The sequence below is a fragment of the Urocitellus parryii genome, chromosome 11 (assembly GCF_045843805.1).
Source record: "Urocitellus parryii isolate mUroPar1 chromosome 11, mUroPar1.hap1, whole genome shotgun sequence".
In the NCBI taxonomy this organism is placed as follows: Eukaryota; Metazoa; Chordata; class Mammalia; order Rodentia; family Sciuridae; genus Urocitellus; species Urocitellus parryii.
Window position 1 is genome coordinate 11,631,697 of NC_135541.1, and position 12,800 is coordinate 11,644,496.

At 42.6% G+C, this 12,800-nt stretch overlaps 1 protein-coding gene across 8 annotated transcripts in view; it reads right to left on the reverse strand.

The window, feature by feature from the left end:
• The window catches only part of Ubr4 (ubiquitin protein ligase E3 component n-recognin 4), a 129,162-nt gene that overhangs the window by 40,137 nt on the left and 76,225 nt on the right, over positions 1-12,800 (reverse strand). For all 8 annotated transcript variants that reach the window (XM_077803688.1, XM_077803687.1, XM_077803684.1 and 5 more), the window contains 13 exons: positions 11,932-12,028; positions 10,939-11,046; positions 10,374-10,490; positions 9,211-9,420; positions 7,799-7,948; positions 5,797-6,024; positions 5,434-5,512; positions 4,795-5,040; positions 3,982-4,150; positions 3,345-3,489; positions 2,510-2,595; positions 1,168-1,255; positions 714-907 (listed from right to left, as the gene is read on the reverse strand). In XM_077803688.1, coding sequence (XP_077659814.1) covers positions 714-907; positions 1,168-1,255; positions 2,510-2,595; positions 3,345-3,489; positions 3,982-4,150; positions 4,795-5,040; positions 5,434-5,512; positions 5,797-6,024; positions 7,799-7,948; positions 9,211-9,420; positions 10,374-10,490; positions 10,939-11,046; positions 11,932-12,028 — 1,917 coding nt within the window. The remainder of the gene's footprint in view (positions 1-713; positions 908-1,167; positions 1,256-2,509; positions 2,596-3,344; positions 3,490-3,981; positions 4,151-4,794; positions 5,041-5,433; positions 5,513-5,796; positions 6,025-7,798; positions 7,949-9,210; positions 9,421-10,373; positions 10,491-10,938; positions 11,047-11,931; positions 12,029-12,800) is intronic.

The window sequence follows — 12,800 nt, forward strand, 5'->3', positions numbered from 1 at the left end:
AGAGACCGTTCCAGCACCCTCACCACCCGCTTTTTTCATTTTGTAACAGTGTCTTGCTAAGTTGCTGAAGTTGCCCTTGAAAGCATCAAAAGTCTTAATATGCAAATAGCAGCTACCTATGTTCTCTAATAGCAAGGAGTGAGACTTCAACAGACAGAACTCTTTCTTTGTGACAGTAGACATAATAACAGCCTCAGTCCTCTTTGGACCCACATGACACATGCTCTGATCCAGATGCTGGGGCCCAGGGGTTACAAAGATTCAGAGTGGGGAGATATGGAGGATAGGCACTATGCAGAAATGAAAATACACTCTAGAGAAGATTCTTGAGAAACACTTCATGCTCTATGTGGAAAAATATAGCTATCTTAATTTAAGAAGTGGCAATGTAGACGGTTTCCCATAAGACTAGAATCACTCTAGTTGAAATGGACGTGAGATGCTGGGAACCCTTGTTGACTTGCCCCTGGAGGCAGGCTGCTGAGGAACTTTCACAGGTCTCTAGGTTGTCACTGAATTAATTTAATAATAATCTATCAATATCTTCAAGAATTAATATTTCACTTTTGTCCCTCAGTCACCAGTGACTCAGCCATAAAGCCATAATGGCACCTAGGGATGTGCTACTTTGTGTCCTTCCAGGAACCAAAGCCAACAACTAGTATTAAGCCTTACAAACCTGCTACCCCACCCCAAGCCTGCAAATCCCATACTTGTTTTTCAACTCCACGATGGCCTGCACAGTTCGGTTGTTATAATACAGGTTGATGGTCCGCACCATCTTGGTCCTCTTCAGGTCCCCAATTTTCACTGTCACTTTGCTAATGGTGTGACTGCCGATGAGCTTCACAACCTGCTGAGTGGTGGTATACCGCGTGTCCACTTTAATGGAAGACAGCTTGATATACTAGATACAAGGGTACACAAAAACACAGAATTAGTTCAAGGGCTAATAAGCTCCTCCTGCCTTCAACATTCATCAGCATAATCCATTCTTCACCCATGGATGAAGCTGCTACTCAGAGTAACAAATGTGGCAGGCAAGAATCTATACTGTGGGTAAACAGACACTAGAGAAGGAACTTCTACACAATAACAACCAATCTCTGGAACCAAGAAACCCACCCCACTGCTACCCAGGAATAGCATGCTAACAATGTTACTTACACAAAATGGCACTTCTGGATTGTTACACACCAGGCAGGGATCACTCTCCAGGTAGTAGCCATCGAACTCCACCAAGCCAGACAAGGTGCTAAGGAAGAAACCATTTCAGCATAAGGAAAGTTCATTTTAGGAAACACTGAGCTTCACAAAGAAGCACAACAAAGCCACTATCAGCCATCCCAGAGTGAGAAAATAAGGAAAGTGAGAAAATCCCAGCAGGGTTTAGAAGCTATAGGAAAAAAATTCAACCAATTGACCTTAGATACTTTCTGTTTCTCAGTTGACATTCAGTGCAATCTCAAAATGCACTAAAACTTGCCTCAAAGAAAAGACATAATTAAATTTACCTAAATAAATAAATAAAAGAATTAAGTCATTGAATTCTATGTTTCAAATAGGTAGGGCTGGGATTGTGGCTCAGTGATAAAGCACTTGCCTAGCATGTGTAGGGCACTGGGTTCGATCCTCAGCACCACATTAAAAAAATAAAGTTATATATATTTTTTAAAAGACTAGAAAGAATCAAACTACTTAATAAAATAGGAAAATTTTGTGGTAAATAAATTATACCTCAAAAAAGTTGTTTAAAGAAAAAAGTTAGCTGGGTACAGTGGCGCATGCCTGCAATCCCAGCAGTTTAGGAGGCCGAGATAGGAGAATCACAAGTTCAAAGCCAGCTTCAGCAACTTCGAGGCACTAAGCAATTCAGTGAGACCCTGTCTCTAAATAAAAAACAAAATAGGGCTAGGGATGTGCCTCAGGGGTTGAGTACCCTGAGTTCAATCCCCAGTACCAAAAAAAAAAAGGAAGAAAAAAGTCACTTTGAAGCCAGAGAAATAATAATCCATCAATTTAAGCAATGTCCTTTTTAAAAAGTCTTTGAATCCCAGTAACTTGGGAGACTAAGGCAGGAGGATCTCAAGTTCAAGGCCAGCCACAGCAATTAGTGAGACCTTGACTCAAAATAAAAAATAAAAAGGGGTGAGGTATAGCTCGGTGGTAAAGTGCACCTGGGTTCAATCCCCAGGACTAAAGAGATTAATTTTTTTTTCTCTTTTATCTTATTTAGATTAAGCCCTTGAAACCAGAGACCTTCTCCTTACCACCATGTGAATTCAGAGATTACACTCAGTGTCTTACAGGGCCAAAGGCCTGAGCACATGGGAGAGTATCAGACTTTATCAACTAGGTGGGTTTACTGTTCCACATAAAAAAGTAAATAAAGTTATATAAACCCCTGAGGAGTTTCTCAATTTATATGTAAGAGTCTATCAACAGGCACAAAGCTATTCAAAATGTAACTGTGCTTATAAACAGGCAGGAAAAAAAAAAAAAAGCTCACTTGTAAATGTTGGAGTTAGGGTGGTTTGTAAGAATATGGTTTTGAGTCCGCAGGATCTCCACAGCCTTCTGTGAATATTCCTTCAACTAAAACGGGATCCAGTAAAGAAACACAGTTAAAAGTCATGTTTTACTGAAAATAATTTTTTTTTTTTGGTTTTTGGCTTTCTGGCCAAAGACGAACCTCCAAGTACCAGACTTCAGTCTCCATTCACAATTATACAAAGTTGGCCCTAATTCCCAACTGTTTAATTTCCTAACATCTCCTTTAGAAGTTCCAAAGATTAAGTGATAGGTCATCCTTCAGACGTTACAGAAAAGATAATTTTTATTCTTCTTTTTTAAAAAAAAATTTTAGTTGTCAATGGATCTTTATTTTTATTTATTTATATGCAGTTCTGAGAACTGAACCCAGTGCCTCATACATGCTAGGCAAGCGCTCTACCACTGAGCCACAACCGCAGCCCAGATAATTTTTATTCTTTTGGAAAGTCATGAAATGGTTATCAAATTGTAGAAACATTTTTAGGCACAAAAATGAGCTACCTGCACCAGGAGGCCATTCTCTTTCCCAAGCAACTGCACAGGGTTGCATTTCTTCCCTTACTTGACTGACTTCTTTTGGCAGAGTCAAATTCAGATTGTACTTATGTGCTAGTGCATATTATCTACATGATATACAAACTTATTTAGCACATTTAATTAAAAATACATAACTAAATATCTTCAAAAGAGATTTCATATATGAACCCCCCCTCCAATCTAGTTGGTTATAATTTTCTTAAGAGAAAAAAGAAAAATGGCAAATTAGCATCTCTGACCATATTGACTATTACCTTCTTCTCTGTCTGTGGAGTTTTCAAGGAGAAATAACCCAGTAGATCCACAAACTGGGCAGCCTTACGACCATAAGCTGGGAGTTCTGGCCAGATGGACCACATCAGATCTAGAAGGAGCTCCTGCTGAGATTTGCTGGAATTTCTGTAAATAAATGATAGCTCCTGTTACCAGGTGGCACAAAATGCTGAGGCACCTTTATTTATCACCAAGGTCCATGTATTATTTCTGTAGACATATCTACTTTCTAAAATCTATAGGTTAAGTTGGAATGGATTGGTGGCTCTTTTGACAATCAATCCTAACAAAGGTAGCACCATCACTCAATCTTCAGTAGGTGGTCTATTCTTATCCAACCTTACTCCAAAGCCGGAAACTGAGCTTTGTTTAGCCAACAGAGTCAAGCCTGGTCGTTTTAGGTTTATGAGCAGAAAACAGTCTCTTACCTATAAAATTAGCTTAATAGCTAGAAATCGATAGCTCAAAGAAGAAATCCTTAATGCTCAAGAGGATTCAGGCTAGTGCCAATACTGATTGTGACAATGAATACATGACAAAAAGCCAAGTAGAACTATTTCATATGCACCCTGGTTCCAGACCCATGCCCATTTGCCAAACCACATCTACTGGCCCTACCTGTAGATGTGAAGTGTCAGGCAGTGGGCCTGCCAGCGCACTGAGGAAGAATTAGACTCCAACAGAAAGCAACGCAGAAACTGGATCAGGGTTTCCTTATCGGCAAATTTGTTCAGCTGGTTCACCAGAGCCGTGCACAGCTGGTCCTCCTGACTGCCTGAGCTCTCACCTAGAAGATCAGGGCAGGACTGAGGACTAAAGAAGACAGGAAGAAGTCACCCAGGGGCCTAGGCCTGCACTATCAGAAGGAGAAGACGGAATTCTTCCTATTTCTAAAAGTTTCAACTAGATGATTATAATTTGCAAAACAATTTTCAGTTTACTGGGGGACAGACGGGATGGCCTGAATTGAGACTCAAAATAATGCAATGTAAACCACCTCCTTTGCTACCAATTGCTGATAACCTGTGTCAGGTCTCCAAGGATCAAGGAAAGCAGCAAGACTTAAGGGAAGGGGTCAGCCAAAAGAGCTGACCTCCACAGAGAATCCACAGCAGATTAAGCAGGATTTCACTTAACTCTGACAATCACATCACAGGGTAGGTATTGTTACTTATTATTTCACAGGAGGGCGGGGGGGGGGGGAAGCTTGGCCTACTAAAAATGTTCAATGTACTTTGACCTTTCCCATTAGTTACTTGGTATAGGAAGGCTTACCTTCACCATAACTGAAAATGAGATAAAAAAACAGATGCTAGAGAGCATTTCAGAAAACCTGAATGAAGGACTTTTCAGAATTTCAGAACAAAGTACATGGTCCAAAAGGGAATTAAACACTTTACCCCAATAACCAAGATCAGAAGTGACTCTTACCATCTTTCTCTTTCTCTTTTTCTTCTTTCTTGCTCTTTTTAGTGGAAGACTTGGACTGTGTCGTGGCTTGTCCAGAACTGGAGGCCACAGGGGCCGAGGAAGAAGTGGTACTAGAAGACCCCGTGGAGGCTGCTAGGGCAGCGAGCACTTTGCTGCCACAGAGAGCACAGGAGAGCAACTGCAGTAGCACCGGGGACACCCCCTCATCCACCAGGAAACTCACTTGGAGGAGGAAGTACAGGACAGCTGTAAGCAGAGGGGTGGTGGTCAGACACACAAGAATGGGAAGACTGTGCCACACAGCCATAGCTGCCCTTCTCCCACCAGCTTTCTTCTCTGAGAAGACAACTGGACCCAGCCTCCACTCCTTTGAACATAGGTTTCTCCAAACTTCTCTACTCCTCTTTAGCTTCACTGCCACAATCTCAGATATTCCTACTCTGTGCTCCCACAGCACCCCAAATCTTGACAATCAGTCCTTATCATTCGTAAGTTTTTACTTTCTTTTTTCTAGGCAGTTTTGTCTCTATATCTTCTTACAGCTCCAGCATCCAGTTCAGTGCTTATTAGCACAAAGCAGCCTCAATAGACAGTTCTTGAAGGAATGAACTATCAACCACAAAAAGCAGCTATGCTTACAGTCATCTTTGATGCAGAATTTCTGCCAATTGATGGTTCGCTGGGCGGCAATTTCAGCACAGGCTTTTAGGTGCTCCATCTGAAACAGAAACCAATCACAGGTAATGAGCAGCTCCACCAACAGCCCAAATAAGCCCACATCTGCTGTCTTTAGTGACTGTCACCTAGCTTGAGACTGCAAAGTGACAATAGTCTTTTGTGTAGGGTTGCTAGTGAACCTGGGAGCAGAGCCCACAACAACTGCAGTAGTAGGAGGCTCCCTCTGTTCTGTTTCCCACCACACGGAGCGGGGCTTTGTTTTCAGGGAACCTTCAGGCTACTCATAAGGCACACCCTTACCCTACAATTTCCCAGACCTCGTACCAGACTGATGAGCGTGTCATACTGCAAGGCGGAGCCTGAGCTGGCTGTAACCACACTTGCCCGGAGGAATATCCCCTGCTCCTCTAGCAGCTTCTTGATCCCACGCACATGGGAGTCTAGAGTGTGCAAATCCCGGAGTTGGCGATATTTCTCTTTTGATCCACAGATGAAGAGCAAAAGTTTGCGGACTTGGCGGCGCACAAATGGAGTCTGCTGGATCATGAGATACTTGAGGGGATAAACATGACAGGGTCAGTATCTCTGGAACTGTATCTCTACAATCTTGACTCTAAAACCCTGAATATTAATGAACTGCAATTAAAAAATGGTAAGCAATCCAAGCCAAGGCACAGCTGTCCAATCCATAACCCAATCCACAGGGACTGGTTCCAGGAACCCCCCCACCCCGCCCACCAATACCCAAGCCTACAGATAGATGCTCAAGTAAAATGTATAGTATTTTTATAGAACCTATGCACATCCTCCATATATTTTAAGTAATTGTTACTTATTACATCCAATACAATGTAAATGTTTTATTTCTGCCAATTGATGGTTATATTGAATATGAATAGATGTTATATTGTATTATTTATAATGACAAGAAAAAAATCCATAAATGTTCAGTACAGACACAATTTTTTTAAATGGATATTTTTGATGGGGCACAGTGGCACATGCCTATAATTTCAGTGCCTCGGGAGGCTGAGGCAGGAAGATTCAAGAGTTCAAAGCCAGCCTCAGCAACTTAGGAAGGTCCTAAGCAACTTAGCAAGACCCTGTCTCAAAATAAAAAATAAAAGGGGCAGGGGATGGGGCTCTGTGGTTAAGCACCCCTGGGTTTAATACCTGGTATCAAAAAAAAAAAAACAAAACAAAATAAACATGTATTTTTGGTCCAGCTGGTTAAATGTATAGATATGTGGATACCAAGGGCTAACTGTATTTCCTTTCAGCCATGTCAGCCTCTGATGAACTTAAGTATCCCTCAAAGGAACCAGGAGAAAGAAAAGCACAGAAAGAAATAATTTAAAAGGAAAAAAAAGAATCACAATATTAATTTTTCTCTTCCTTCCTCAAGTACTTGAGATATTTTGCACGGAAGCTGGCAGTTTCACGCTGCCCATAAATACCTAGAAGGAAAAAAGCATTCTGAATCACTTTTCCAGGTAAAAGAGCTAGGAAAGAGGCTGAGGTGGTGCGGCTACACAACTCAAAATGGGCGTCTGAGATTCTTCTTCCCAGAGTTGATATCAGGTTTGCCATCTGGTCAAGCTTCCGTCTCTGTACTTCAACCCCATCCACCTTACTCCACTGTGGTGGCCAGGTCTGAATCACATCACCTGTGCTGCCCCTTTGCCAGTCAGCTCCCTCCAAGGTTCTACCAATGGGAGCACTGGAGGGAAAGGCGGCAAGGGGCTAACTCCTCTGCAGTCCTACCGACAGCCTCACACAGGATGACTGTCAGCTCTAAACAGCAGCTTCTTTGAGTGCTCCCTGAATCTTCACGTCACAACCCCTCAGAGCTCAGAGGGTACCAGCAGCAGTACCCACTCCTCAAAGAGCTGCTGCTCAGATCTATGGGCTTCTCTTCTTCATTCCAGGGCTGCTGGTAGCTATCCATATTACCACAGTGTCCCATTTATGTCTTTTTTGGTTCTCACACAGGCATTTAACCAAGACCCTACACTGAAATCTCTAAAGATAACTAGAGTGCTTCTTGTTTCTCTGATAGAGCCTGAATGAGTGAAGCTACTCATCACTGTCCATGTGAGGGAGTTAAACATATACAATCAAAAACTAGTGCTGATGGCTTGCTGGGATACGCAGCTTCCACAGTCTGGCTAAATGGCAGGTTCCAGAGGGGCCAGATCATGACCTAAATGAATGGGAAGCTCCACTAGAAAAACACTGGGTGAGGGTTAGGAAGAAAACAGGCCAACAAGGTGACAGCAGGTGTGTCTGCTTCTAGACTGGCACGCTGCACGGGACCTTTACTCACCTCCGAGAGAAAGTAGAACCACGAGTGATCAAAGACAGGAGGTGGGATTCGAGAATTGGTGTCAGCAATCTTTTTGATTTGGTACGGAAGCCTTAGTACCATCTCTGTGAGAAGTTGAGTATAGGCCTCAAATACATCAGCAGCATGGCCCTAGGAGAACATGAACATGAGAACCAGTGCTTGCCACTTTTCCATGGCCACAATCAGGAAAGGGCTAGGTAGTGCTCACTAGGCATTCTACATGCTGGTTGGTAAAGGGCACTTTTCAAAGCTACAACCATTATTGATAGACAAGTTAGTTCACAAACTCAGAAAGCCCTAGGACAACTTTAATACAAAGTTACAGTAGCGACACCTCAAAGCTCTTCAATGGCCTGGCATTTTCTTCTGTGGATTGAGACACTGCATCAAGTGTATTCAGCTTACACAAAAGTTAGAGCTAGATTGGCAAAATTTTGAAAAAAAAAGGAGCAGTTAAAGATTTTCTATTTCTCTACAAGAGATGTATCACATTCCCTAGAACCAAAACTTTCGATTATAACATCAAATACTTCAATAAACCAAGCAGGCCAGAATCACTCAGTCAAGCTTCCTGGGTTCGTATCACACAAACAGGCAGAGGTACTGAGAGATTTGAGGATGACAGGAATAATAGCTATCTTACAAACTGTGCAGTCCCAAAGGAAGATCTTACAGAAGTCTGGGAGTACAATATGTCCCATATTCAATCCCCAGTTTCTTACTGGCTCTATACTACGCACTGGAGATAAAACCTGATAGCAGAAAAGTTTTCCAAGGATCCAATGCTTAAGGTGGATGCTGAAGTAGGACTAGGAATTCGCTAAATGGAAGAAGAAATGATCACAGGAAAAGAATTTCAGAAGGCACAACACGCACAAAATCAACATGCCACATTTAGGGAAACACAAAGCCTGGCAGGGCTGCCTGCAGGGTGTGCTGTAGGTGATAAAGCTAGAGAATTAAGGAGGTGGCTGGATCCACAATGGACTTTTTGACCTAGGTTAGAACACCCAGTGGGAACTCTTCTTGGACTCTTCCATCAGAAAGCCCATGGTAATTAGCATGTTCAAGAGCTTCTTGTGACAGGACAGCAGAGGGCCATCTGACATATACCAGGACATGACCCACAGAAGTTGGCACTACCTTGTACATGTCTCATCTTTTTCTAAGGAGCTTCATGTGGAATGAGATGACTGATTTCATTTAGTTCCTCTGATTCCTACAGGCAGGAATCAGAATGCCAGGAGTAAGGAAGCAGTCATTTATTAAATTCTGCTGAGATTAAACAGCACCAAGGAACCTGGTTCCCTCTTGCAGCAGCTCATTCTAAACTCACTGAGTACAAAGCAGAGTGCTTGGGAGGAGAGCTGGGAGTGCTCCTTGGACCTCACCTTCACATACTGGCGGAGAAAGAATGGGCTCATATCTGGTGGGGAGGAAGTCGTATGTGGTTTCAGCAACTGGCTAGTAGCCACGGGCTCCTCATCATTCTGTTGGCTCTTCCAATACTCCAGCAGTGACTTGAGCACATGCAGGCAATAGTCCACAGCCCCTGAGCTCAGCAGGGCTGCTGCTGTGGCACTGGAGATGAGGGAAGATGACTGGAAGGGAGAAAATACACATAGAGAAAGCAAGAATGTCTTGTAAAAACTGTATAAACCAACTGAGTGCTAAGGGGTAGGAAACACACTCTCACAGTCTTAAAATCAGCTAAGGAAGTGAGCTCATTAGTCTCTTGCAGTTAAAGTGTCCCAACTAGCTCAAAGATTTCCCCCAACTCTTTGGAACAACCACACATAAGAGAAAATGAATACAGGTGCTCAGCCTATCCTCTCTACACACATGTGCCAAGAGGCCAGGGAGGTGAGGACTAGAATAACCATTCCTCCTGGAGTAAGAGGAAACAACCTCCTGGTTTTCTTTTTCCTTGGGCAACAAGGAAAGAGAGAACTTTCCATATAAGTTCTTATCACAGCAACCTCATCCTCCCAGTAGGGGTGCTTCCATAGAGCCAGTTTCCAAAGAAGACCGGGGTGAGTGATCACATGCATAAAAAAGTAGGAGGAAAGCTACTGTAAATAAGACCATTAGGAGAGCCTTGCAAATCCCAGCAAACCCCACAGCCCATAAGCTCATTAAGATTGGATGCAGTTCAGCCTCAATTTCTACCTTCTCCGCTTTGTGCTAATCTCCTTTCACCACACACACTTCGCTTTCTTTCTGCTTTATTACCATACCTTATAGCAACAGACACTAGGGGAATCCTCTTAGCCACTCTGTGCCTTGCAGAACAGGCCCTTGCTTTTCAATAATAGAACTTCCAAACCCTTTAACCCCTCCATTGGAGGAATTGTTGGCAAACACCAGAGCTTGGAAAGGATTCTGAAAAAGGTGGAGGTTCTGTTCTTGAAGAGGTAATAGCTTAGACTCTTACTCCCCTCAGGTAACAATAACCTTATTCTAAAAGAGGAGTATCACACCTCTGCCCTCAGCATGCACCAACTGGACAATCCTCTTACCTTTCTCCAAATTCATAAGCTAAAAGCAAAAATACCTCACATATAGATGACTTGGATCCGGATTTGGTGCGAGACATGAAGACACTAAGGAGTCGCATCACTACCAGGTGGACTTCATTCAGGGGACTGCGCTCATTCTTCTTGGAGACATCCTGCAGGGAGAAGTAGAAGCCCAGAAGCCTGCACTTACTTACAGCTTGAGGTAGCCTCTGAATAAAAGTCCCTTATCCCATCAGCCCTAGTCTTTCTTGGGTGGAATCACAGAAAAACCAAGTTCCAGGGTCCCTGAGGGATCAAAAGCCTGCTACACTCAGAAAGCTACAGTAAGACACAAATACCTAATTAGATGTTTTCATCTCAATGAGCTACAAAAGGTTCATGAGGGTGGGAACTTTGTCTGGTTCATCATTTGTGCTCAATACACTAAAGTATGCCTGGGCTAGTAGAAGCCCTGAACCCACAGAGTCAATCAACAGAATGGGAGCTGTCAGTGAATGGTCACCCTCAGAAGCCAAGTGAAGCTCCTCCAGAGGAATGCGAACCAGAGGAAGGATCTTAGTCAATTTCTGCTTCTTACTTGGTATGCTGCTCCATTTTTACCTTTTTATCCATGCCTAGTTCAGCAATAAGCTGAGAGAGTAGGTTGTCCAGGGCACCCTTGTCTTTCTCATCTTCTCCATCCAGATCCGTAGTGAGCATTAGAATGACCTAGAAAGCAATGAGAAAGAAAACATGAGGGCTGGGGATGTGGCTCAAGCGGTAGCGCGCTCGCCTGGCATGTATGCAGCCCGGGTTCGATCCTCAGTACCACATACAAAGATGTTGTGTCTGCTGAAAACTAAAAAATAAATATTAAAATTCTCTCTCTCTCTCTTTTTTTAAAAAAGAAAACATGAAAGCCAATTTCCTAAGGAACAGTTACTCTAAATATAGGCATCTCTAAAGAAATCCTAATCCTACTTCCTGTTGACCATAACTGTAATGCACTGAAGCGTTTCCACATTCCAAGTTTTCTAAAGTTTAAGTATCCAGAGTCGTTAAGAATCATATTTTGGGGGCTGGGGCTGGGGTTCAGTGGTAGAGCACTTGCCTGACACGTGCAAGGCACTGGGTTCAATCCTCAGCACCACATAAAAATAAATAAATAAAATAAAGGTATTGTGTCCATCTACAACTTAAAAAAAAATTAAAGGTTTTGTAAAATGTGAACAAATTAATTGACTAACCTATATTATATCCATCCAAAGATAATTAAAATAAGGCAGTGTGCTGAGCTAAGAACTGTAGAACAATTTGCCTCCAAGGAAGACAGCTAGTGGAAAAATAGCAACCAGACCACATTTTAATACTTAGAGACAACAGACTAAGAGTCTCAAGAGTAAGCCTCTGCTCCTGGCTCAGTCCAAAACTAGAGTGATGATCTTGAGCATTTTAAAACGATTCTCTAACCCTTAGCCTTCTCATCTAAAAATGAAGGGCTGTGGCTTGTTCTCCTTCCTCTGTCACCTGTGGCTTTTGGTCCTCTGGAAGACATGTTCTCTGTTTAGGACATTTCCACTGTAATGTAGTAGACCCAGGAGAAGCAAGGGATACCTGCATGTACGGGATGGCCCGGACACCTCCAACATTCCGTAGCTGGGGCAAGGTCTGCAATAATCTCTCCAACAGCATTAGGCGTACCATGTGCAGCCTAAAAGAACAAGAGAAATACAAGAAACATGAGTTAGCACACAAGAGCACCAGCTGAGGATAGTTCTTTCCTCCTGCCACCAAACAAAAGAAGGAGCATTAAAAAGATGTTAAGAAATAGGAGCTGGGGTGTGGCTTAGCGGTAGAGCACTAGCCTAACGTGTGCAAGGCCCTTGGTTTGATCCACAGCACCACATAAAAATAAAAAAATAAAACAAGGGTATTGTGTCCAACTACAACTAAAAAATATTTTTAAAAAAAAGAAAGAAAGAAAAAAGAAATGTTAAGAAATACACAGCAACATAGGAGCAGAAATCTCACTCTGTTAAAAGGGAGCAAAACTTGGTGGGACTGCAAATTGGTAAGGCCAATTTGGAAAGCAGTATGGAGATACCTGGGAAAGCTGGGAATGGATCCACCATTTGACCCAGCTATCGCCCTCCTCGGACTATTCCCTGAGGATCTTAAAAGAGCGTACTATAGGGATACTGCCACATCAATGATCATAGCGGCACAATTCACAATAGCTAGACTGTGGAACCAACCTAGATGCCCTTCAATAGATGAATAGATAAAAAAAGTGGCATCTATACACAATGGAGTACTACGCAGCAATAAAAAATGACAAAATCATAGAATTTGCAGGGAAATGGATGGCATTAGAGCAGATTATGCTAAGCGAAGCCAGCCAATCCTTAAAAAACAAATGCCAAATGTCTTCTTTGATATAAAGAAAGCAACTAAGAACAGAACAGGGAGGAAGAGCATGAGGA